Here is a 26,602-nt window from a genome sequence, read left to right as displayed (position 1 = left end):
ACCCAGGGTGGGGAGCGCGTCAGGAGAGAAAGCCAGTAACTGTCACGGAGAGAGAGATGTCCATGATCTTCGATCCAGAAATCCCACTTTGGGGACTTTATCCCCAGATGAGAAACCGAGAGAAGAAAGGGCCCGGCCCAGCAATGACGCAGAGTCACACAGGAAAGGGCTGGACACCAAGCTGTGGAGGAGTGGGGAGGGGCCCCCGGGGGGGCTGGACACAGAGCTGTGGAGGAGCGGGGAGGAGCCCCCGGGGGGCTGGACGCGGGGCTGGGGAGAAGCGGGGAGGAGCCCCCGGGGGGCTGGACGCAGAGCTGTGGAGGAGCGGGGAGGAGCCCCTGGGGGGCTGGGGGGCCTGGTTCCAATTCTGATGCAGCCTCCCCTGCCTTGGTGTCCCTTCTCATAAGAGAGGGCCTTGACCCCCACCATAAACGTGTGCAGGGAGCCTGGCGCACAGTCCCCATCACTGGCTGGGGAGACCCCTCTGGACCTCAGAGGCTGGGGTGTGAGTCTGGGTCCTGTCCTGGGGCCTCATTGGGCTGGAGAGCACCAGCCCTAAATGGGGTTGTAATTACAGCAAGAGGGTGGAGCGGGGACAGGGTTCTGGGAGGAGGAGATGGGGGGTTGTCGAGGAAGGTGGCATTTGGACTGAGTCCTAGAGGATGCTGGGGGGTGGGGGCAGCTGGGGAGCCCTGGCGGAGAGCTAGTGGGAGCATGGCACAGCCAGGGCTGCACAGTGCTGAGGGGTGCAGGCAAAGCACCTGGGCTCTCTAGGGATGGGGGCCAAGGGGCTCTTCTGGGGCTGGGCTGAAGAGGCTGGGCAGGGGGCTCTTGGGTGGATGGAGGGGTAGGGGGAGATCCTGGCAGGGAACACGCCAGCTGCCCACTGCTGCCTCCCTCACTGTACCCCTGACCACCATGGGGGAGTGGGCACCCAGGGTGCAGGATGTGCCCTCGACAAGGGCCTCAGCTCACCCCTGACGGACACCTCCACCGAAGCCCAAGCTGGCCCTGAAGCCCAGTGGGGAGACGTGTGTTTGGGGAGCAGGCAGGGCTTATTCTGCCTCCAGATGGGATGCTCAGGGATTCCTGGGCCTGAAGCTGCTCCCCGTGGCTCAGCGAGAATGGACACTGAACCCATCAAGTTGGCACCAGGGAAGAAGGGTAAAGCACACAGGCCTGGGCTGAGGTCAGGGGGCCTCTTGGAGCACCCCATGCTAGGGTCAGTTCCGGTGAGGAGGTGTGGAACACACACGGGCCCAGGCTGAGGCCAGGCCGGCCTCTCTGAGCACCACATGCTAGGGTCTGTGCTTCGCCTGGGCAGCAGGCATTCTGGAACAGCGTTCCAGGCTCTCCATCTGCACCTGAGTGGGGATGGAAAAGGAAGACCAGGCTGCCCAGCGACAGTGGCTGGCGCCAGAGGTCAGTGCAGCGAGGCTGTCTCGGTGTACAGCTGGTGAGACCTGGGGTCCCCCACCAGTGCATCAGCTTTGGGGAGGCGACACACACCGGCAGACAACTGTGTCATGGCATGGCCAGGCTGGGCCACTGTGCAGAGGACCGAGGGGGTGACCGTGGCCCCGGCTGGTCAGGGAGGCGTCTCAGGAGGAGACGCTGCAGCAGCACTGGGGGGAAGATGACGGCCTGGCCGTGACACCGAGGGGAGCACCCGCCGTGGCCAGGGTGAGGCTCTGGTGGGGGAGAGGAGGCAGAGGGCTGACCTTTTGATCTTGATAATCCTACAGCTTTCCGCACAGCTTGGGGCTGAGTGCGGCTTTCTTAAAAAAAGAAATTAGAAGTGCTGCTGAGTGGCTCTCACCCATCAGCATTACCCAGAGGCAGGTGGCTCTCCATCGATCGCCTGGTGGGCTCAGGAATTGACCTGGGAGGGAAGAGCGGCTCGCAGCACACCACCTGCTACCTGCTCGATTGGGGCCTTGTGCGGCTCAGCAGGACCCACTGGCCCTCCCGCCTGGGCACTTAGTGTACACAGGGAGGGGTGGGGCTGGAGGGCTCCAGGAGAGAGAGGTGGGGTAGGGAGGTGGGGAGGAGGGGGAGGGCAGGGAGAGAGCACAAAGGCCTCCGGCTCTGCAGCATGGAGATCGACCACACCCCAGGCCTGGCCACAGGCACACTGCACCTGTGTCCAGTGAGTGGCCCCCAAGCTGGGCCTGGGAGCTCCGGGGCAGGCATACTCCGAGCCAAGGGCCTCCTTCCCCTCTGCAGGGCAGGCTGGGCAGGTATAATCAGGACAAGCTCCCCATGAGACTGGGGACCCAGGCCCAGTCCCAGCCCAGGTGAAGGTCCCTTCCTTCTGCCCCAGAGACAACTCACGAGCAGCTCCCCTGGCTGCCCCAGACCCCCCGACAGGGGCCGTGGCTTCTGACTCTTCAGACTCAGCTGTTCTGAGAGGCCCTGCTTCTGCCCTGCCATGCCCTGCCCGCTCCCACGGCTGCACTCAAGCCTGTGCTGTGCGTGCCGAGGCCAGCTGAGTACCGGATAGGACCTGGGCTGAGGCTGCCCAGCTCACAGGGAAGCAGGAGCCGAGGGACCAAGAAGAAAACGTCCCCCAACTGGCTGACAGTCGCCCTCCTCGACCCCAGATGCCACTAAGAACAACGCGAAGTTCTGGCACTCAGGGAGGGAAGTCCATGTTGACTTGGAGGCAGGTCCGCAGCAGGAAGGCTGGGCACACCCTCTATTGGCTACTCACTAACTCCCCTGCTGGCAGAATCTTTCAGTGCACAAGCAGAGGAGAAAGGAAGGCGCGGAACAGAGCAGGTGGCCCCCACGGGCTGGGAGGGGCGGGGAGAGGAAAGGCGGCAAGGTTCCCAGCAAAAGAGAAGATGCTACTCCAAGAGCCCCGGGAGGTGTAAGGGAACCCTGTTTAGTAACACTGCACGTGCAACATATAACACGCAGTTCACATGCACAGACGCGTGCGAACATCTATGATGTAAGCGAGTAGGGCTGTGCAGAGCAACTGTTACAGGCTGAACCGTGTCCCCCCCAAATTGAGATATGAACCTAATGCCCATGTGACTGTATCTGGAAATAGGACCTTTAAGGAAGGAAGTCAAGTCTGATGAAGGTCATAAGGGTGGGGCGTGGGTGCTCATCCAGCAAGGCACAGAGCTCTCCCAGTGCACAGGAGGAAGGCCACACAGGAATACAAGGGGTGGCCGTCCACAAGCCAGGAGAGTCCTCCCCAGGAGCCAACTCCGGTGCTCCTTGATCTCAGATTTCAGCCTCCTGAACTGTGTGAGATACACGTCTGCGGTCTCAGTCCCTCGCTGTGGGGCTCTGTGTCTGCAGCCCCAACCAGACCAGTAGAGCGGCGGACACGGCCAGGTCTTATTTTGGTGAAACTAGCCCCTCGGCTCCACAGATCTCTGTAACGTGAGTATGTGGGAAGACAAGAGGGGCACGGCAGCCCCACCTGAGAAGCAAGGTCTCCACAACCATGGGTCATGTTAAACCAGCTCCTTCTCTGGAGGCTAAGGGCCTCACGCGATCAGCTACAGCCCAAGATCCTGAGCCCCCCGTCTGGTCCAATACCAGGTGCTCTGTCCCTCTTCTCCTTCGCGCAGGTGGTCACCCTGCCGGACGCTGCCCCTTTCCCCACTGTTCTCACCCACCGAGGCCAGGCCCTGCCACAATAAAAGGACCCTGGTTGGGGCTTGATGGAGTCACCGGCCTTTCAGAGACACATGCTAAAATATTTGAATGACTGCAGCTAAATTGATTACGATGTCTTGGATTTGCTTCAAAATAATCCAGGAAGGGAGAAGGGGGTGGGACGGGCTCACAGGGACTTCTCAATGCTGTTTCCCATATTTTTATATATATGCTTAAAACTTTCCATGGCAAAAAGTGAAAATAAACACAAATAGAAACCAAACCAAAAAGCTAAAAGATGATAACTCATTCTAACCAGGCCAAGGTGACCTCCTCTCAAAACCCAGGCTCTGGAAGGATGTCTCGCTCCTACCCCCAGAAGGTGACGTCCTTGGCCCCAGAGCCTCTGCCAAAGCTGCCCGGTCTTTACCCCTCTGCTCAAGGCCACAAGCACAGGATTGTCAACAGTATTTGTGGAATTAACGAGGCAGCATGTGAAGGTGGTTCCATCTCCAGGCCCCCCACCCCTGTCCTCCTCCCACTGGGTCTTAACTCCCCAAGGGGTCACAACACTTCAACACGTGAGGGGCCGTGTGCCTCTCCACCCAGGAAAGCGTGCACAAGCACACGCCATGCTGCCTGTATAATTTTGGGAATGACAGGGGTCTACGAAACCCACCCAAGTTCCTGGCATACGGACCCCTGCCCTGAGCTCGGGGTGGAACCCCGATGCTGCTGCTCTTCCTCAGATGTGGATCTGGGACGTCATGCTGGGCAACTGAGACCAGGTTTGCCTTCATGTTGTAAACAACTAGAAAAATGGACGAAATACACGCCGTAACTGTTCACAGATACCGGACCGTGTTCTGAGGACAAACAAATGAGGTGAACCTCTGAGCACCCTTTGCTCTGCCCAGTGGTCTCTTCCAGGCTTGGCGCTGGGGGGTACAGCTCAAGCTCAGCATGGTGGTCCTGCTGAGAGGAAGGGAGGATCTGTGAAGGGCGGAGCTAGGCACAGAAGGCTTCTGGCAACCTGGAGAAAGGTCTCGCTGAGCTGCTGAGTAATATGCTCCACGCACACAGCATGCAACTCCACAAGGCTGAGCCAAGCACACCAGGGAGCTGCCAGGGAACAACTCCAAAGGTCATACAGGCCCGGGGACAGGCACGTGCCGACCAGCCAGAGCAGGTGTTCTTGTTGAGCGCCCAGGGCATCTGCTAGGAACCTCAGAAGGGTCATGTCTTAGTAGCAGCGTTAAACTAGCCCTGGAATAAAAGCAAATCCATACAAGCCCCAAGAGACTGTGAAAACGGTTCTTGAAAGGATCAAGCTGACCCCAAAATAACTTAACTGCTTGCCAGAAAAAGCCGAATACTCTTCAAAGAAAAAACAAGGAAATTTGCACACTTTCATATACTCGACAACATAATATTAACAATGCCCATCACACAATCAAAAATTACTAAGCATGCAAAAAAAGGAAAATGTGGTCTACAGCTAGAAGAAAACTCGGCCAATAGAAATAAGTCCAGAAACGATGAAATCAGCAGACAAGGGCTTTACAACAGCAATTATAAATACAGCTGCAGAATTTATAGGCAAACGTGAACACAATGAAGGGGATGGCTGCTAGCCCCCAGGATGGCCTTGAGCGACCCTGCTTCCTGGCAGTCACACCCTGGTGCTGTCTCCTCCCACATCATACCAAGGTTGGCCTACATGATCAATAGAAAACGGCAGAGCCAGGCATGATGGTGTGCACCTGTAGTCCCAGCTACTGAGGAGGATCACTTGAGCCCAGGAGTTCAAGGCTGCAGTGAGCTATGACAGTGCTGCTGCACTCCAGCCTGGGGGAGAGAGCGAGAAACTCTCAAAAAAAAAAAAAAAAAAAAAAAAAAGGCAGATGTGATAGTATATGAATTCCAAGATTACATTATAAAAGACCCTGTAGATTCCATCTTAGGCTGGCTCTGTCTCTTTCTAACTCATTCAGCACTCACTCTGGGGAAAGCCAGCTGCCGTGTTGTGAGGATACTCAAGCAGACCTGCAGAGAAGTCCATACGGAGAGGAAGTGAAGTCTCCTGCCAAGGGCGACCTAAATGAATTTGGGCAGAACATCTGGCCCCTGTCAAGCCTTCAGCTTTGCAACCCAGGAAAAAAGCCCCTAACTGCACCCTCTGACAAGAGTCTGAGGCAAAACCATCCAGCTAAAAACTGCTCTGGGTTCCTGAATTTCAAAAACTTCGTGAGACAACAAATGCCTGTTTTAGGGTGCTAACTTCTGGAGCAATTTGTTACGTAGCAACAGACTACTAAAATGAAGGAGAAACCAAAGATACCAATAAAAAAAAAAAAAAAAAAACCAATGGACCTTTTAGACAAAAAACAAATGAAATGTTAAAACTCTACTGCACGAAATCAATGGCAGATTAGACTCTCCAGGATAAAAGGTCAGTAAACTCAAAGACAGGAACAGAAACTATCCAAATTAAAGCACAGAAAAAAGATTGAGAGCCAAAAAACAAAAAGTACAAAGCTTTAGTAATTAGGATAATATTAGTGACTTAAAATATGTAAAACTGGAGTACTGGAAAAAGGGGCGGGGAACAGAAAAAATACTTAAAGAAACAATGGCCAAAATTTCCCAAATCTGATTAACTGTAAATCCACAAATCCAAGGAGCTCAATGAACCATGAGCAGGATAAATACAAAGAAAATCAGCTGGGGAGGGTGGTGCATATTACATACAAAGGACAAAGATAAGACTACTAGCAGTCTTCTTGTCAGAAGCCACGCAAGCCAGAAAACAACGAAACATTCATAAGACGCTTAAAAAAAAAAAAAAGACTGTCAACACAGAATTCTATATCCAGTGAAAACATCCTTCAAAGATGAAGATGAAATAAAGACATTTTTGGACAAAGAAAAGCCGAGAAAATTTGTTGGTAGCAGGACTACAATATCAGAAATGTTAAGGAAGTGCTTCCTGCAAAAGAAAAAAAAAAATGCCACATGGAAATCTGTATCAACAGAAAGGAAAGAAGAGTACCAGAAGCAGTAAATACGTGAATACAGTTCATGTATTTAAATACGTGAATACACTTCAACAAGCATTTTTGAATCATTTTAACTTACAAGATAATGTACTCTCTAAAGTGAAAGAACAATTTCACAAAAAAAATTTGTGCAAAAATTACACAAAAAGAAAAAATGGAAAAATACTTTAAAAATACTCTATGTTAACTAGTGTAAGATTATTTGAAAATAGACTGTGACATTAATTATGCATACTGTAAACTTAGAGCTGGGGTCATCAAACTCCAACCCATGGGCCAATTCCGGCCCACTGCCTGCTTTTGTAATAAAGTTTTACTGGCACACATCCGAGCTCATTATGTAACATGTACAATTGCTTCTATGCTACAACAGCAGAGGTGTGACACAGACAGTATGGCTCCCAAAGCCTAACATATTTGATATCTGTTTCTTTACAGGAAAGGTTTACTGACCCTTGCCCTAGAGCAATAACTAAACCAAAATGGAAGAAAACCAAAAAGGTATAATTAATAAGCCAATGTTGGAGAAAACATGGAATACCAAAAAACAGCCCAAAGAAGGCAAGAAAAATGAAAAAAAAAAAAAGAAACAGAATATACGAGACAAAAAGAAAACAAACGACAAGATGGCAGATTTAAACTTAACATCATAAAAATTATATTAAATATAAATGGCATAGATTATCAGGCCGGGTAAAAAAAGCAAGATTCAATCATATGTTATCTTCAAAAAATTCATTTAAAATATAAAGACACAAGTAGATTAAAAGATTAGAAATAGATATGATAGGTATATATAAATATTAAAATGGTAAGAAAGCAGGAGTGGCTATATTAATATTACTCAAGTCAGACTTCAGAACAAGAATATTTCAAGGATGAAGACAGACACTGCATAATTATAATTACAATTGCAAGTGACCAAGAAGATATAACAATCTTAACTGTGTATGTACCCCAAAATAGGGATTAAAAATACAGGAAGCAAAACCTGATAGATCTGAAAGGAGAGAGATAAAAAAAATCAATAAAACTTAGAGTGATGAAGAAAAAAGAGACAATACGTATTGCCAAAATCAGAAATGGAAGAAGGGATGGCACTACAGATACTACGGGTAATACAGGATAATAATGAATTATTATCAATGATTTTATGCCAATAAATTAGACAGTATACACAAAATGAGCAAAAACTCAAGAAGATAAAAATGATCAAAACTGACTCAAAAAACATGAGTAGTCCCATATCTATTAAATAAATTAAATTCATAATTTAAAAAGCTTCCTACAAAGAAAATGCCAAGCCCAGATGACCTCACTAGTGAATTCTATCAGACATTTAGGGAAGAAATATCTCACACAAATTCTTCCAGAAAAAAGAGGAGAAAACCCTTCCCAATTCATTTTTGAGGCTAGCATCATCCTGATACCAAGGAAAACAAACACATTACAAGAAAAACTAAACCGCAGATGAGTATTGCACAAGATCATAGATGCAAAAATTCTCACTAAAAATTAGGAAATTGAATCCAGCAATCATATAAAAAGGGACCCAGTGGGGTTTATCCTAGGAATGTAAGGTTGGTTTAACATTTTAAAAAATCAACCAGTATTACTTACAATATCAACAGAATAAGAAAGTTCATATGATCATCTCAATAGACATAAAAAAAAACTGACAAAATTCGACTCTTAGCAACTAGAACAAAAGGGAATTTCTCAACCTGATAAATGATATCTATGAAAAACCCATATTTAACAGCATACTAATGTCAAAATACTGAATGCTTTCTCATTAGCATCAGAAACAAGGTGAAAATGTCCCCTCACCATTCTTATTTAGCATTGTACTGAAATTCCTAGCCAGTACTGAAGGGCAAGATAAGGAAATACAAGGCATAAAAGTTGAAAAGGAAGGCATAAAACTCTAACTTTATGCACATGATATAATGTCTATGTTGAAAATCCTAAAGAAACTACAAAAAATTCCTAGAACTAATAAGTAAATTCAGCAAGGTTACAGAATATGAGATCAATATATAAAAGTCAATTATTTCTATGTTAGGAATGAAACACTGGAAAATAAAAATTTTAAAGCACATTTACAAAAGCATGAAAACATGAACTAGTTAGAGCTAAGTATTTTAAAAATACACATAACCTGTATATTGGAAAATAAAAAACATTGCTGAGAGAAGGTAAAGACCTATATAAATAGAGAAATATACCATTTTCATGGATTGGAACACAATATCGTGAGAATGTCAATTCTTCCCGGTCAGGCACAGTGGCTCATGCCTGTATTACAGGTGGTTGGATTGCCTGAGATCAGGAATTTTGAGACCAGCCTTGCCAACATGGTGAAACCCTGTCTCTACTAAAAATACAAAAATTAGCTGGGTATGGTGGCAGGTGCCTGTAATCCTAGCTACTTGGGAGGCTGAGGCAGCAGAATCCCTTCAACCCTAGAGGCAGAGCTTGCAGTGAGCCGAGATCGCATCATTGCACTCCAGCCTGGGCGAGAAGAGTGAGACTTGGTCTCCAAAAAAAAAAAAAAGCCAATTCTTCCCAAATTGATCTACAGATTGAATATAATCCAAATCAAAGTCCTAGTAGGCTTTTTTGTAGAAGTTGACAGGCGAATTCCAAAATTTATGTGGATCTAGAATAGCTCTAATTTTGAAAAAGAACAAAATTGGAGGACTTATGTTACTTGACTTTGAGACTTACTATAAAGCTGCAGTATTCAAGATAGTAGCACAAGATCACCTGAATGGAACAGAGAGTTCAGAAACAGAACCACACATAAGGCGAACTGATTTTCAACAAAAGTACCAAGGTAATTCAATCAGGAAGGGATAGTCCTTTAAACAAGAGTTGCTGGAATAGGCCAACTAGGATTCGCCACAACTCCTACAGGAGTGACAGGTGAGAGCCAGACACACCTTCTGTATCCCCACAGTGGTCCTAATCAGCAGCCCTCAAACCTGGACTGATGACATCCATGTTTCCTGGGAGCCTGCCAATACCTGGGTTCCTGGATCCTACCTGCGGTGACCCAGGCTGGGCAGACGGGGCCACAGGCAGCTTTGGGAAGCCCTGCACCAGGTCATGACGTCTCTGCAGGGCCCCCAGAAGCCGAGGCTGTCCTGGTTAGGGGAGCTGGGGAGCTGCTGGGACCTCCCCGCAAAGCCCAAACTTGAGGAAAGATGGAGCCTTGGGAGGAAGGGAGGCCACTAGACACAGTGATGACAAAGGGCCATGGCCAGGCTGCCCCAAAGTCCTCCCCTCCTTGAGCCTCCTGGCCTTTCCCCGCTCACTACAAACAGACTTCCTGCAGTCACAGCGGGCCCTCAATTTGGCAAACCCGCATGCGTCCCATCTCAGGGGCTCCACACCAAACCCCAGAAGGATGCTCACATACAATCTTCACTGTCATTTCCAAAGCAAGAGGAAGTACAGTATGGTCAGCAGAAAGCACCCGGCCCCTGAAGGCAGGCGAGCTGCAGGGTGTCCTGGTCACTCACAGGACTCTGTGGAGGCAGGGATCTCACTGCTGATGGGGAGCCTGGGATCCAGAGAACAGATGGAACTGAGAGACAAGTGAGCTGGGAACAGCCCCGTCTTCCTCCCTGCTCCCTGGCCAGGCCACAGCAGCCCCATGGTTCAGCTCAGGAGTGGAGCCTGGAGCCCGGAGCCTGGAGGGGAGTCTGGGCTGCAGAGCTGAGCTGACAGAGGGCTCTCCAGGTGGGATGCCCGGTTCTTGGCTCAGACCCCGTCTAACTGCAGAACCTTAGGCAAACCAGGGCCCCGGTGTGCCGACCTCCGTAAGACGGAGACAGGAACTGTTCCGCCACATACATGGGGTTTCGTTAAGATTATGAGCCATGACCAAGTCCTCCCAGCTCTGTGGTCTCAGAATCACACCAGATGAGCCAAGTCTCATTCGCTGAAGTATTATATGGCTGAAATAGATGCAAAACAACTCAAATATGGGTTTAAATGGTCACGCACTTGAATTAACCCATTTATGCCTAGTGTTCCATTATTGGAACGTTAAGCTTGTGGGAGTTATTTACATCCTGCTGTTCAAGGTCATCGCCAAGGTCTGATTTTTCACAAAAAAATTTGCAACCTCCAGCATAAATGGGTTAATAATTTATCCAATTAATTAATTTTATCCAAACTAATAATCAATCTACAAGGAACCTAAAGAGGTAGCCAGAGAAAGATTTGTGTTGACAGATGATTGCTAAGATACTTTGTTACACAGTGAAAGATAAATCAACAGGTGAGTAAACACAAAGAGGAGCGGGCTAAACATCCTACAACAAGGAAATATTTTAAGTAAATTACGGCACGACCATGAAATAGCTAGCACATTATGCAACCATTAAACACCACCATCGAGGAAGTATTTAATTGAGCATAAAATGCTCATGACACAGTATCAAAGGAACAGAGCAGGAAACAAAACGATCTTTTGCAGCCCTGATTTCATCAGGAAACAGACATGGAGATGTGGGGATGCAGAGGTGGCGGGAAGGCAGCAGACACAGCCCAAGGCCCGTGGTGCCCCCACCCCGACTCCGGGTGATAGATGACGAGCCACTGGCATCTTCTCCTACATACTTCATTAAGCCATGAGGAATTTTTTATGCGGATATGAAGAATACTCTGATTTTGGTCAGCAGTCCTGTGTTGCCGGTGCCAGGGTAGAAGGGTGATCTAAGCCAGAGGCTTGCCCACGTCCTCGGGCCCCACAACTGGCGACCTCCCCTGCACCATCTCTAAGGGACTGAGAATCACTCCGAGCCTCCACCTGCTTGAACCTGGTGGTGGGCAGACACCGTTCACCATGCACATCCATCAGCAAGGTCTGTGGCTGGGGTCAGGGCACGAGATGAGGAGCGGCAGCCTTGGGAGGGCAGAGCTCACCTTACTGCAAGTACCCCACCCTGCCTGGAGGCCCACACCCCGGGATGCCTCAGGAGGTGAATGTGCTGGGCAGAGGGCACCTGGGAGATGCCAGCACATGTGAACACAGCTGCTTGGACGTCCTGAACCACAGCTGAAGCAACAAGATGGGATGTGAAGTCAGCATGTGTTGAAAGCAATTCCACTCTCAATTCAGGGAACCCAGAGAGGCAAATTCAAATTAAACTGTCTGTGTAGACCTCATTGCTCCAGTGCGAGATGGGAAGGCTCCAGAAGAGCCTGTGAATGGCCTTGCCTACCTGTCAGGGAGAGGGGGAAGAGGTGAGGGGCAGGCTGGCCGTGTTTTTGACGTTGCTCTGGCTGGAGCCTCCCAGGGACTGCTGGGGTGGCCTTGTCAGTTAACCACTTCCTGGCAGCACCACCCATGGCCACAGGGTCCTGCTCACGGCCCTTCCTCAGCCAGGCCTGGAGCGTGAGCACCTCTGAGGATGCCACACACCTGTGCAGCGAGCAGGAAGGCTGCCGAGTGGGCATGATATGGGCTCTGGCCACTGCCCTGCCACGGGCCCGCTGCATGGCCCCTGGCACCCCTTCCCACTGCTGGGGTCCACACCCAGGACTGCCTCCATCACCAGGGCAGCCATGACTCTGATCCCGGGTCGGTGCTGAGGTGAGAAGACACTGGCAGTTTTACTCCTTTAGAAATCTATGTAGAGAACTGAAGTCTTGAGAAACACCAAACCCTGCACCACAAACGGCCCCAGGAACCAGCTCCTTAACACCAAACCTCCTGTCACAAATGGCCCCAGGAACCAGCTCCTTAACACCAAAACTCATGTCACAAACGGCCCCAGGAACCAGCTCCTTAACACCAAACCTCCTGTCACAAACGGCCCCAGGAACCAGCTCCTTAACACCAAAACTCATGTCACAAATGGCCCCAGATACCCAAACCACCAAACTGTGAATCACAAATGTCCACCCCACCCCCACCATGAGCCTCTTAACACCGGAATCCTGATTCACAAAAGATCCCTGGTATGCAGGAGCTCCTTAACGCCAAACCCGTGAATCACAAATGGCCCCGGTATGAGCTTCCTTTTCAGAGGCAGCAGTCTTTTCTGAATGCCTGGGGCCATGAGTCATGGGGAGGGCTGCCCACGCCAGCAGGATGCCCATTGCCGTGGGAATCAGCCCAGCTCCCCACTGGCTGCTGCCTGAAGGCCAAGCTCCAGTGTCCTGGAAACCCTTGCTCTGACTTCAACTTCAGCTTCAGCACCAGGGGACGGACAGCTCCCTGACCTCTGATGTCTCCAACCTCCTCAGGCACAATCCCCATAAAACATTTCTGCCCTGCCCAGGGCAGCAGAGAGGGTGCCCTGGCCTGGGTCACGAGGCCCAGGGCCTGATTTCATGGAGGTCGAGGCAGAGGGTGCGGGTCCAGGCTCAGAGGGCAGTCTGCGTGCCCCAAGCCGTATTAAAAGGAAGCCACCAAGTGTCTCCATTACCCAGACAGTTTCAAACCAGATATCAACTCCCAGCTCAGAGTTCCAGGACTCAACCTGAGGCAAGAGCCTTGAGTGAAGCTAAATCTGACCTATAGGCAGGCCCTGACACATGGTCAGGCCGGGGAGCCTCCCGGATACCCGGGCTAGGAGAACCACATGCAGCAGAAGGAAGCCTGGAGGAGGAGCCGCAGGTCCCGTGCTGCACTGCCAGCCAGGGACTCCCCTGCATCTGACTGTTCGATCCTCACAACCACACCAGGGCGAGCAGCTCATTCGAGAGCACGTGGCCAACAGGAGGCAGCACTGGGACTGAAAGCCAAGGTTGGCCCAGCCTCCACTTGGGGCAGGGCCAGTGGCCAGGAGGTAGGCAGCTGAGGCATGCATGGCGTTTCACAGCCCTGCTCCCAGCTGCCCTGGCCGAAGAGACATGGCCACCCACCCTCACACCTGGACACCCAAGAGCACGTCCCTGGCCACCCACCCATGGACCCGTCATTCACCGGTACACCCCTAGCCACCCACCCACATGTCCGGGCACCCACCAGCTCCCCTGCCTCTGGCTTGGGAAGCCTCCAGCTGCGTCCCAGGCCTCGATGCTCTCAAGGAGCAATGTGTCAGGGGCCTAGCTGGGATTCCCCAGCGCGTGGAGGCCCTGAGACCATCCTGCTGACCTTCCCTCGGCCCAAACTCCCATTGCATCTTCCTGCTTCTCGGCCCAATCACTGCCGAACTTCATTTCCATTCCAAAATGTCACCAGGCCTGAGAGACGACTGAGAGTGGCCTGGTGAGACAGCCTGAGAGGGGCTGGGCAGCAGGGGAGTTGTCTGAGTGGGTGGAGGAGGACCCCCGGTCTGACGTGGGAGGACTGTGTGGAGCGGACCACACCTGCACCCTGGGGCCCCCAGCCCAGGCCTCCTGTCTGGTGTTCCACAGGTCAGAGCCCTGGGGGCAGCCTAAGCCACAGCAGGGAGGGCACAGCGCCCTCAGACACAGGCGGGGCAGGCCGTGGGGCACGGGGGCAGCGGGCAATCTGCAGTGTGGAGCAGCTGCTCTGGAACACAGTATGGTGGAGTGCACCCCTCATGTCACCCTCTGGAAATAGGCAGAGGTCATCTCAGCTTTAGAATTGGGGATCACTGGGCACGAAATTACCTGTGTTGGTCAAAACCCATACATGTGCATGGTGAGCACACTTCAACAACCTAAGTACTTGGTCATCACCACTGGACCCAAGGCAGGGGCCCAGGAGCAGAGGCCACGTGGTGGAGTCATAGCAGGACGGGGGAAGAGAAAGGACCTCGCTGCTCCAGCTTCAGAGATGGCTCCAGGTCCCTGTGCGGACATCCCCACACACGGACACTGCTTTCAAGGAACCAGTCTCAGGAACTACTCCCTGCTCAGAGCTCCATGAAGGGCTGCCTCTCACGTGCCCTCTGCCCACACCATAGTGTCCCTCTCTCAGGTCCTTTGTTCTCAGTCTAACCCAAAAACCTGTGTCCCAGCTCTGCCTGGAGAAAGATGGAGAGGGCTTAATGAGGGCTTTGAAGCTCAAACGCACAGCAGTGAGCATCAGGCGGAGGCCGGTACACTCAGACAGGAGAGAAGTCCAGGGGGCAGGGCTGCAGGGGTGTGGGGGCCACAGGGGTGCGTTCGGGAGGGCAGATTCCAGGTCAATGTGTGATATGCGGAGTTGTCCCACGGTGGGCCACTGCAGCTCCTGCTTCCTAAGTGGCCCTGCAGGGTACGGGTTCCCAAATGCCCGGCCTTCAACCCCGATTCCATCCACCGATGGCTAAGAGCTGTTGCCATGACAACCCCAAGGTGCCCACTCACCTGACCCCCCCGCGGTTCTGGCTGCTGCTCTGTGCAGCAGAGGCAGATCCCCGAGGGCTCGGCAGCCCAACACCCAGAGCCTCTCCCTGTCTTGGCCCTTCCAGTCCTGTCTCTCTTCCTCCAGCCTGGCTCCTGGATCGGGTGGGCCCACTCCTCAGCAGAGGAGTGAGGAAGATGGAACAGGGCAGGCAGACACCCCAGCAGGAACCCCCGCCTGGCATCTCTGGCCCCAGACCTGGGGGCCACATGCCTGGCTTCCCATTCTATGCCCCCAGCAGCAGCTCTGCCTCCTCTTTCTCCATGAGGTCCTACTGCCTCCACCCCAGGACTGCCCCACCTGGGCCCTCACCAGCCCTCATCCCAGATCAGGGTAGCCTCATCCCAGTGACCTGCAGAGACCCGTAGGCATGTTTACCTTCCCGTCAGCCCAGGAGTGCTGTGAGGGCCAGGTTCACTTCTGGGCACCTGGTGGCCAGCTCTGGGCCTGGAACGACATAGGGCTAGTCACTAAGAGGCTTGTCCTCTGGGGGTAAGTGCCCCTCCCAGAGCCTGGAGTCCTGAGTCCTGATCTGTGCAAGATCAGTGCACGGGAGATGGGGGGCTGCCAGATGTGCTCGCTTATTCACAAGCCTGCTTCAGAAGGAAAGAACAGGGCAGCTACCAAGGTCACGTCTACACCCACGGGCAGCAAAGTGGATGCTTCATCTGAGAGGAATAAATCCTGCGCAAATCTCAGCCTGTGTCAACACGCCCCAGCTGGACAGCAGGTCCTTGATTCACAAGTTGACACCTCTACACAGGCTCGGTGACAAGAACGGGCAGCTGAGTGGGAGAGCACGGTGGTACAGGTGGGAGACGGCCCGCCTGGGGCTTGCACACCACACTGTGTCTGCAAACAGGCGTGTGGGCGTGTGCGAGTTCTTTGCTTTCAACAATTCCAGGGCAGCAGGGGTCAGTGAAACCCTGGGCTAGCCTGGTGGGAAGAAGGGTCTGGACCTGGGCCTGGGACCTGGGTGACCCTAGGTAGGCCCTGCTCTGCTGGTGCCAGCCATGGCCGAGCACATGGCACTGTGTGCAAACAGGCAGAGACCTGCTGCAGGGCTGGGGCAGCAGCTGAGGAGTGCACACAGGTCTGTGGCCCTGGTCCTGCACCCTTCCTGGCCCAGGCCAGCAGCTCCCTGGGGCCAGCTGGGGTGTGGAGCCAGACTCCAGAAGGTGGTGCCGGGAGCTGTTTGTCTCACACAGTCCTGCCCCACAGGTCCCTGGTGAGAAGGCTTCAGGGCTGTCAGCGACCGCACAGCAGAGGTGGGGAGGACAGGAAGGAGACTCCCCATCTCTCTTTTCTAACATGGCAGTTTGCATACTGTGTGTCTTCACAGCCCTTGAAACACTCACTTGGACTGGGGGGACTCTGGCTGGGACCACACTGCCCGACTCCCTTTCTCTCCCTGCCCCTGGATCCAGATCACGGAAGCAGGTGTCACGTGGGATGCCCAAGAGAGACAGAGGCCAACCATGAGAATGTGTGTGCAGGTGTGCATATATGTGGCTGCCTGCGTATGTGTGAGCATGCACGTGTGTGATGTGTGGCTGCCTGTGCATGCGTGTGTGAGCATGCATGCATGTGGGTGGCTGTGCATGTGTGCGCATGCATGTGTGTGGTGTGGCTGCTTGTGCATGCGTGTGAGCATGCATGCATGTAGGTGGTTGTGCATGTGTGTGCATGCATGCGCATGGGTGGCTGTGCATGTGTGGGCATGTGTGTGCATGTATGTGGTGTGTAACTGCCTGTACATACGTGTGTGAGCATGCATGCATGTGGATGGCTGTGCATGCGTGGGCCTGTGTTTGTGTCCATGTGTCAGTGGTATCGTGCGTGAGGCCAGTGTGAGGTCCGGGCCTAGGACAGGAGAGGTTGACCTGCTCCTCCCGCAACCACCCTGCAGTTCTCACTGATGAGCCCCGAAAGCTTCTGCGATGCGCTCGCTGACCTGCAGCTCTTTGTGGCCTGAAGTCGGCAGACAGTGGCTGGGATCCACTCAGGGCCATGTGGCAGGCATACAGGGTCTCCAACGTGCCTGGCACTTGTAGACGTACTAGTCAAGGGCACTGTTACCACGACCCTCAGGCAGATGCAATGATCCAGGCCCTCATAAAGGAAGACAAGGCTTGAGGAGGTGAAGCCATGTGTCCAGGTCCTGGGGCTGGCAGAGGCAGGTGACAACCACACCAAGGCAGCTCTGGCCTGGGTCCCGCCCCTCCCACCCCTTGATGGGGGTTGACCAGCAGTGACACTGCCAAAGACCACCTCCATTCAGCAAACACTTGTGCAAGGCCACAGATGCTGGAGAGGCTGGGGGATGGTATGGTTGGTGTGCCCAGAAAAGGTGGCATCCTCACAGCCACTCTCACCATTTTCCTGGCCACTGTACTGCTAGGGCCCCTCAGGAGGACTCTGCCAGCTCTGGACCCCAGGCCAGGCTCAGCCCAGGGGCTCCACAGCAGCCCGGCCACACATCCCGAGCCTGGTCAGGGCCAAGCCTGGACGGGTGGTTCTGAAAACGCTCTCCCCGAGTGGAGCCGCCCCTGCACCATCTCTGACGTTGCCTGCAACTTCACGGAAGTCACAGGCTCAGCCACGCAGCCTCCGCAGGCTCACCCAGCCAGGCCCTTGGAGCGACACGCATCTTCCCCCTGGGCTGACTCACGCAGGGCCTGGGTCGTGTGCCCCCTGCAGGCTCCAGGTGATGACAAGACGCTTGCTGCTGTCAGCTGAGCCTGCCATGTTTGTGGCTCAGCCCTTCCTCACCTTCTGAGCCAGCACAGTGGCTCCAGGTCCAGCTAATTCCTTCCCCTCACCCCACCCAGGCAGAGGCCCAGCCCCCCATGAGACTCCAAAGCTCAGAGCTGGGGAGGTCTGCTGCTACAGCTCATCAGGGTCCACAGCAACAGTTGGGCTCTGGGCCCCAGGCTGACGATGTCCTGAAGGCCGCCCATCCCCAGGGCTGCAAAGGCAGCTGGGAGGTGGAGCTGCCTCCACTCTCAAGACACACAGGACCCGGGCCTTCTTGGCCCCTCTCTATGGTAGGAATGGAGAATCGTCTCCAGGGAGGGGCACGTATCCCCGGGAGGGTCTCACCCCTGGACCACACGCTCTGTCTGGTGTGGGTATGGTGGGCTTGGATCCCCGGGAGGGTCTCGCCCCTGGACCACATGCTGTGGGGTGGGTACTGTTGGTTTGTTCCTGACAAGTCTCATATTGAAATGGGATCCCCACTGTTGGAGGTGTGGCCTACAGGGAGGTGTCTGGGTCATGGGGTAACAGGCCTCACCCACGGCCTGGTACTGCCTTTGAGGGAACTAGTGAGGTCTCTTTGTTCCCATGAGAGCTGGTTGTTAGAAGGAGCCTGGCACCCCACCCCCTTGGCATCCTGCCATGAGATCTCTGCCCACGTGGGCAGTTCCTCTTCCTCTCCTGCCATGAGTGGACGCAGCCTGAGACCCTCACCAAATGTACACATACTTTTGAACTTTGCAGCCACCAGAATTGTGAGCCAAATACACTCCTGGTTTCTAGAAACCACCCAGCCTCAGATATTCCTTTATAGCAACGTAACGGGCAAAGACACCAGGCAAGCCCATCCTGCCAGTTTCCACGGAGGCCCAGCGCTGTGCTGGCCACTGCAGGTGTGTGGGGGAGAGGAGGAGGGAGACACGAGGAAGGAGGGAACCCTGAAACACCGAGGCCACCTGTGCTGTGTTATCAGCTCGCCATCGCTCAGCACCTGAGAAGTGGGCTCACGGGCTCCACTTTGTACTTGGGGAGCTGAGGCCAGAAGTCATTTTCCAGGGCCAACCTGCAGCCGTAGAGGAGTCTGGACCCTGCCGGACGCCCACGTTCTCATTTTTCCTGGGGACGTGCACAGCCTTCCTTTCTGGCAGTTCTGCAGTCCATGCGACAGTGAGAATGAGGGACCCCGGCGGATTCAGACAGACACCAACAGCGGGCTCCATGCGGGACCCTGGCGGGATCAGACAGACACCAACAGCGGGCTCCATGCAGGACCCTGGCGGGATCAGACAGCAGCGGGCTCTGTGCAGGACCCTGGTGGGATAAGCAGACGCCAGCAGCGGGCTCTGCGCCACCTCCCCGTTACCCCACCTCCTAACCTCCCCCAGCCGAAGTCTGGCAGGCGCAGCAACGACGAGCAGGGGGAAAGAAGGGTGCATAGAAGCACCATCCCGGGCCGGCACAAAGATGAGGGGCGCGGGGCTATTTCTGCTTCCCAGGAAGGCTGCTGTACAAAAACATTTTTCTATAGCTGTACACTGTGCTTGTGCTCTAAGCTAAGCGTTACACCAAAAAAATTTTTAAAGGCTAGGCACGGTGGCTCAGGCCTGTAATCCCAGTACTTTGGGAGGCCGAGGCAGGAGGATCACGAGGTCAGGAGAGTGAGACCATCCTGGCCAACATGGTGAAACCTCGTCTCTACTAAAAGTATGAAAAAATTAGCTAGGTGTGGTGGCACATGCTTGTAATCCCAGATACTCGGGGGGCTGAGGCAGGAGAATCGCTTGAACTCGGGAGGCAGAAGTTGCAGTGAGCCGTGATCACGCAACGGCACTCCAGCCTGGTGACAGAGCATGCTAGCCTCCATCTCTAAATACATACATACATACATACACAAAATTTGAAAATTTGTAAACTCAAAAAGTTACAGCAAACTTTATTATTATTATTATTATTATTATTATTATTATTATTATTATTATTGCTAGAGATGGGATCTCACTCTGTCACCCAGGCTAGAGTGCGGTGGTGCGATCATAGTTCACCGCAGCCTCTACCTCCTGGGGCTCAAGCAATTCTCCCGCCTCAGCCTCTGGAGTAGCTGGGACTATTGGCAGACGCCACCACGCCTGGCTAAGTTTAAAATATTTTGTAGACACAGGGTCTTGCTATGTTGCCAAGGCTGGTCTTGAACTCCTGGGCTCAAGAGATCCACCCACTTCAGCCTCCCCAAATGCTAGGATTACAGGCATAGGCCACTGTGCCCAGCCATTCATTTATCATTGAAGAAAAACATGTTTAAGAATTGAGTGTAGCCTAAGTGGTACAGCGTTTATAAAGTCTCCAGTTGTGCACAGTAATGTCTGAGGCCTTCACACTCACTCACCACCATTCACCGGCTTGCCCAGAGCACCTGCCAGCCCTGTGAGCTCCGTTCACTGTGATGCAGGTGCACCACCTTCCAGCCTTCATACGTCATGTCTACAGCACCTTTTCCATATTTAGACACGTGCAGACAGGCAGATGCTTAGCACTGTGCCACGGTGGCCTACTGCATTCAGCACGGTCATGAGCTGCACACTTTTGCAGCTTGGCAGCAGCACGCTAGGCCGTACGGCCCAGGGGTACGAGAGGCCGTGTGGCCCAGGGGTGTGGGAGGCCGTGCGGCCCAGGGGTACGAGAGGCCATGCGGCCTAGGGGTGCGGGAGGCTGCACGGCCCAGGCTTGTGTAAGTCACTCTAGGAAGTTCCCGCAGAGACAACACTGCCCAACAGCACATTCCTCAGCATGCATCCCTGTCATCCAGCGAAGTGAGACTGTATTAAGACTTACACATACACACACAGGTGAATGCTGAGTATCCCCTACTGGAAATGCTTGGGACCAAGCGTCTGGGATCTCCGGTTTTTCCGGCTGTTAGAATATCTGTATTACGTGCCTACTGGTTGAATAAGCATCTTATGCAAATATTCATCCCTGATCTGAAAATCCGGTATCGGAAACGCTCCATTAAGCATTTCCTTTGAGCGACAGATCCACAATCAAAAAGCTGTGGATTTTGGAACATTTCCGATTTCAGGTTTTCGAATTGGGGAGGCTGGACCTGTATACCTTTCCCCCTCATCCATACAACACACCCGGCAGGTCGACATCGCCACAGATCTGCTATGCTCAACGGTGAAGTCACACACGGTGGTGGTGCTGGGTTTGTGCAGTTCTCCAATCTGCGCAGTCCACGCCTCTGGCCCTGACGCCCACCCTGCAGGCCTCTGAGCCGGGGAAGGCCCCAGGCAGCAAGGAACGAGGAGCCTGCTGGAACCAGTGTGTCTCCCGGACCCCAGAAGTTCACGGTTTTGCCCCAAACTGCATTTGCTCCGTGCCCCTGGCCTGGTCAATCCACTTCTTACCATCAAGGAGGCTTCCTTCCCTGGGTCTTGAGAAGAGGGGAAAAGGGAGGTGGGGAGAATTCCGTGAGAACCACTGGGAGGAGTGCAGCCAGGATGGAGAGACTAGGAGCTGAGCCTCCCTCCCTCCAGGCCCAGGCAGGGTATGGCCTTCCCAGAAGATCTAGGGACTCTGGAATCTCTGTCTCCTCTCGGGAGGGAGAGGAGCAGAGGCAGCAGGTTCCCGCTGGGAAGAGCTGGAGCTGAGATTTGCCTGCCTTTCCCCCAAACGGCAGCCCGGGCAGGCAGCTCCCTCCACCCACGCGGCAACAAGAGGCTTGGTCCTTGCTGGGATGGGAAGCCCTGTTCTCCTCGGCAAAGCGGCGGGGGACGGTGTGGCAAACCCTCAATTATCCCAGCACACATCTGTGGAACCCGCTCGACTGGAAACAGGCTTGGCTATTTCTAACTCCGTCTGCAGCCCCCTTTCTGCCTGAAGAATCATTTGGGGTAAAATCAGATAAAATGAATGACGTGGCCAGGAGGCTGGGGTTTGGCGAGATCTCTCAGGAACACAGAAGCCACGTATGCCAGCTCCTAGGTGGGGTGGGGCGGGGCAGGGGGCCTATCTCCCTGCTCTCCCTGCCCTCCCACACTGGCCTCTGCCCTCCGTGGCCCTATCTCTGGAGGGCAGCTCGGGGCAGACCATCCTGGGCAGCTCGGGGCAGACCCTTCTGGGTGCACCTCGTAATGCTCAGTGCCCTGGGGGTGCCTTTCTGAAGCCAGGAGACCAGGGTCAGGGCCCCCAGGGAGCACCCAGACCACGTTCCTCATGAGACAGGGAAACTGAGTCTCACGGGAGCACAGTGGCCTCGCCAAGGCTGCACACCAGGGTCAGGAGCTGGCCAGGACAAGGTGACTCCAGAGTGTCTCTTATCTCTCCTCTGGACAATGGAGACCGGGGCCACCGCTGCATGGCCCCGACGAGTCAGTGACCATCTGCAGGCAGAGGTGCCAACATGAGCCCTGGCCCTACAGGTTGGCTGCTATCTGTTCGCTGTTTATCTCTTCCCTTTTTCTCCCCTGGAACCTGTTTTTCTGTCTGTCTGGCAGAGCCCTAGAGTGCCCTCTCCATAAGCCAGGCCCCGAGCTGGGGGCGTGGGGCAGCCATGAACAGCACAAGTGCCTCTCCTGTCACCAAGCTTGGTGTCCTGGGTACAAAGGAGGCAGGAATGACAGGTGGATGGGGCAGGACCAACGCTAGTCTCCTGGTCAGAGCTCCTGCCAGAGGACTCGGCAGCTCTTGGCACCCAAGGGGGAGGATTTCTCAGGAGGCCGACGGCCTCACCCAATGAAGGGCAGCTCAGAGGACTCGGGAAGTAGGCTCACAGGGAGCCTTTGAAAGCTCGAGCGCTGCAGGTCGTCCAGAGGGTCTGCAGGGACCAGGACACTGAGCGAGGGCCAGCAGAGCTATCCTGTGGTTCTGGGGATGGCAGGCAGGGTTGCAGGATCACAGCTCTGGGAGAAGCACGGGTGCACCATGGGCTGGAGCTGAACTAGCCAACAGGGATCCTGGTGCAACATGATCGCTCTACAGGTGACACTTATGAGACTCGCCTCCTACAGCCTCTGAAGTGAGCCGCAGTTACTTCCACTCAACAGGTGAGGAGACTGAGACTCGGGGAGGTGAGGTGTGTGTCCAGTGTCGGCCCTCATGAACATGCTCTAGAGGCCCAGATCCTTCGAGCAGGAGATCCCTCCACGTCAATCAGATGGGGCGCAGGAAGGTCTGGGAGGCCCCAGCCCTTCAAAGAGGGGAGGGGGCGAGTGGGGTGCTGGGCACAGCTGCCAGCAGGGCACATGGGCTGGGCAGGAGAGAATGTGGAGTGGGAGGAGGAACGGAGAGGGAGGAGGAAGAGCAGGAGGAGAGGGTGGGGTTGGGTGAGGCCAGGGGAAAGAGGCTGTGAAAGGAAGCCTGGGAGAGAAATGGAGCAAGAAGCATCTTTAAAAACCAGGCACCCAGCAGTGGGGGAGAAACACAGGAGGGGCAAGCTTAGGCTCCCTGGGGACCCTCAAGGGACAACTAACCCAACAGAATAAAACTTCTGGCAGTTGCCCGTCAGGAAAAACACAAAGTGGCAGGTGTTCTAGGAGGGGAGCCAGCAGAAGAAGGGGTCCCACGTCTGAGGAACCCAAGAGTGCTTCCTGGAGAAGGTGTCTACAAGCGAGCTGGGCCCAGGTGAAGAGGACGGAGCCAGTGGGCCTTGGTGCTGGGGTTCCAGGGAGAAACGCAGGCACAAGTTGGCAGCTTCTGCCTGCGGGGACTTCACTGCTCAGAAATGAAAAGGATGGACCAAGGTGGGGTCTCGGCACCCATGACGGGAGTGCCAGGAACGTGGCCCCACTTACTCCTGCGGGTCAGACGTAACTGTGCCTGCTTTACAGACGAGGCAGAGGCCCAGCCGGCACCCCGCTGGCAACACCTGTGCTTGGGCACCAGCCCACACGCTCACCTCAGTCAGCCCCCTGGCCTGGGTTGCCCAGAGATGCCCCTGCCAGGCCCACCCCGGAGCGCTCAGCCCTGCCTGCAAACACCAACTTGTAAAGCCCTTCCATCCTTTTCTTAATCTCCCCGATCCTGTGAGCTTCAAGCATGAAAACACAGTGCATGTCACACACGGGGAAAGCGGGTAAGCTGAAAGCAACCTCGTTCCCTGACACCGTCCACCTGTGCAAGCCCCCGGGACAGGGCCCAGAGCAGGCGTGGTGGGCGGCCGGTAGGGTGGGGAGCAGGGCCACTGTGGGCACCAGGCCTTGCTGGTGGAGTGCCAGGCATAGTGGGCGGCCAGGAGGGTGGGGAGCAGGGCCACTGTGGGCACCAGGCCTTGCTGGTGAAGTGCCAGGCATAGTGGGCGGCCAGGAGGGTGGGGAGCAGGGCCACTGTGGGCACCAGGCCTTGCTGGTGGAGCGCTGGCCCAGTGGCCCGTCTGCCCTTCCGGAGGCGGCTGCCTCAGCTCCGTGGCTCCTGACCCAGCACAGCCAGCCCTCACAGGGCCTGCAAAGACGTATTCATGCAGGCCTTGAGCCAGGACAGGCTGTGGTTCACAAGGTCAGGTCAGGCCAGGCCTGCCACTGGAAAGAAGGAACAGCAAGGGCTGGAGGATGGGCAGTGAGAGGGTGGCCTAGGAGGGTGCCAAGGCTCCAGATCACAAGGGTCTAGGAAGGGAGGCGGGACACCCGGCAAGAGCTACAGGGCCCAGGCTAGATCCCTGAAGGAACCGCGGCTCCTCAGGGCGAGCCAGGCCTCCTGTACACTGTGTGTCCTTTAGGCCTGGGGCGAGCAGGACTGGTGAGCTGGCCAGCTCCTGGGCTCTCTGCTGCCTGCCTCCTCCTCCTGGGGCCCCCTTCCTGCCTCTCCCTGACCTCAGGAGCCTGGGGGCTAAGAGGGCTCCAAGGCAGGGAGGAGGGCAGGGGTTCCCGCACAGACCACGGGGGCTGAAGGTCCCGCCCAGGCTGTGGGGGCTGAAGGTCCGGCCACTGGCAAGCTGAGGCCGGCCCAAGCCTTCTCTCAACATCCTGCCATGGCCGGGGTCCTGGGGGCGAGATGAGGGCCAAGGGAGCTGAGATGCTGGCTCGAGCAGGGAGAGCGACAGGGCCCATGCTTGGGGGTATGACGGGGAGGGACCTGGTGTCCAGCAAACCTGAGGACACCGGGCAGGGGTGCGCTTCAGAAGCCCGCACAGGGCTGACAGGGGCCAAGGAACTACTTGCTAACGGGGTTTTTTAAAAGTAACACAGGAGCACACACAATGGAACCCCAGGATCCTGAGTTCCCAGGTGTAAATGAACATGCCTACATACGTGCCTAGGTATAGAACACCAAAAGGGAACACAGCAAAGCGGGACGGCGGCTGCCTTTCGCGGGAGGATGACGACTGGCTTGCTTCCCTCTTTGGAATTTCCGACACTCTAAATAGAAAACACTGTGGAGGGTGCCCCAAGGTTCCGCTGGAGTTGGTCTTCCTAAGATCATCGCTTCAACTACAGCACACGCAGGGATCCGGGGAAACGCCGCCCCTTAATTTGTACATGTTGATGTAACCGGTGGTGTGTTAAGTGATGACGGTTCGGGATACGCCTTTATTAGTACTAATCATTTTCAAAACCCACGGAATTTCTATAATGCATTAAACACCTCTGTGAATTATTCAAAGTATACAGAATTATACAAAAGCGAAGAAGTACATTTCTGATAGCTTATTTAAAGACTTGGTGTGTTTTTATTATTCAAACGTTTGAGACTTGCATGAGTGCGGAAATGGATGAATGTGATCTGAGAAGCAGGAAATCCAGAAGGAACGCAGAGCAAGCCCGGCGCAGGGCCCCAGAGCGGCGCAGGCTGTGAAGACAGGCGGGTTGTGCAGGAGGAGGAGCAACAGTCAGGTTAAGGCTGAATCAGACAGGCAGCGGCTCGCTGCTGTGAGAGGCTGGCGGACATGCGTAGGCCGCACTGGGTACAGCTTTTATGCAAATCAAAGTTGGTTTTCGGTTCTATAAAGACGCGCAGAGGCTGCAGACTGCAGGCGGTTTAGACGCCCGTTCCAGACCATAGCAGTCCCAGGTGGGGCCCGTCTCTGCCCGTCCTGATCTCCCACAGCCACCGCCCCCTCCAACCTTCCTGAAGCAGCCACATGCCAAGACGGGGCTGCGAGGCCTCACCAGGGCCACAATGCCACGCCAGGCCAACGGCACCATCTTCACAAACGGCAGGTTAGCTCACTGGGGCAGTGATGAACAAGCCGTTGTCACCCCGGGTTTCCAGCTGCTGGAGGTCCACGTGGGGCCACCTCCACCCTGAGGGTCAACATGTAACACCTCGATTTCTGCTACCAGACCCTGCTCACCCAAGGACTCTTCATGTCCACAACGGTGGACCCAGTCCTGCTTCACCAGCAAACCAGAAGAGCGCCTGCTGGCTCACAGGACGAGGGTGTGGAGATGCGGCCGGCTCTCCTTTCCTCTTCTAGTCTGTCTGCCTCGCCTCGTGCTGGCCTCTGGCTGCTGTCCCGCCGTGCAGCCTGGCGGCTTAGAAGGCGCCCCTGCCCCGGCCCCACGTGGACTTCAGTCCTCCCCAGGTGCTGCTGCCGCTGAACACACTGACACACGCCTGCGGCCACAGCCCTTATGGAACGAAGCCCAAGTTGCGACAGACAGAGGCTGAGAAAGTCAAGGGAGCGGCCCACGGCCTTCCACACCCACGGAGTCCAGGGCTGCAAAGCCACATAGGGTTGGCCCAAGGCTGAGAAGCCTCAGGGGGTGAAGCCTCAGGAGGTGAAGCCTCAGGATAGCCCAGTGTACCTCCTTCCCGCCTGGCCCTCCACACCATCCCCTTCGCAAAGCTGCTCCTTTGCCGAGGGCTACGGTCGGATGTCCCCGTGAGAGGAGACAGAGAGCTAGAGGGCAGTCACACA

The 26,602-nt window shown here is 54.5% G+C and overlaps 1 protein-coding gene across 16 annotated transcripts in view; it reads right to left on the bottom strand.

Moving 5' to 3' along the window:
* The window catches only part of MAD1L1 (mitotic arrest deficient 1 like 1), a 416,677-nt gene that overhangs the window by 54,631 nt on the left and 335,444 nt on the right, over positions 1 to 26,602 (bottom strand). The window contains exon 18 of one of the 16 annotated variants that reach the window (XM_026447215.1): positions 25,398 to 25,985. The exons of the other annotated variants lie outside the window; for them this stretch is intronic. Within the exon in view, the coding sequence (XP_026303000.1) occupies positions 25,908 to 25,985 (78 nt within the window). The 3' untranslated portion in view covers positions 25,398 to 25,907. Of the gene's footprint in view, positions 1 to 25,397; positions 25,986 to 26,602 lie in introns of those variants that run through there. 16 annotated transcript variants of the gene reach the window in all.

The sequence above is a fragment of the Piliocolobus tephrosceles genome, chromosome 8 (assembly GCF_002776525.5).
Source record: "Piliocolobus tephrosceles isolate RC106 chromosome 8, ASM277652v3, whole genome shotgun sequence".
NCBI lineage: Eukaryota > Metazoa > Chordata > Mammalia > Primates > Cercopithecidae > Piliocolobus > Piliocolobus tephrosceles.
The sequence above is the reverse complement of the archived record's forward strand: the minus strand, read 5'-3'. Positions and strand labels throughout refer to the sequence as shown.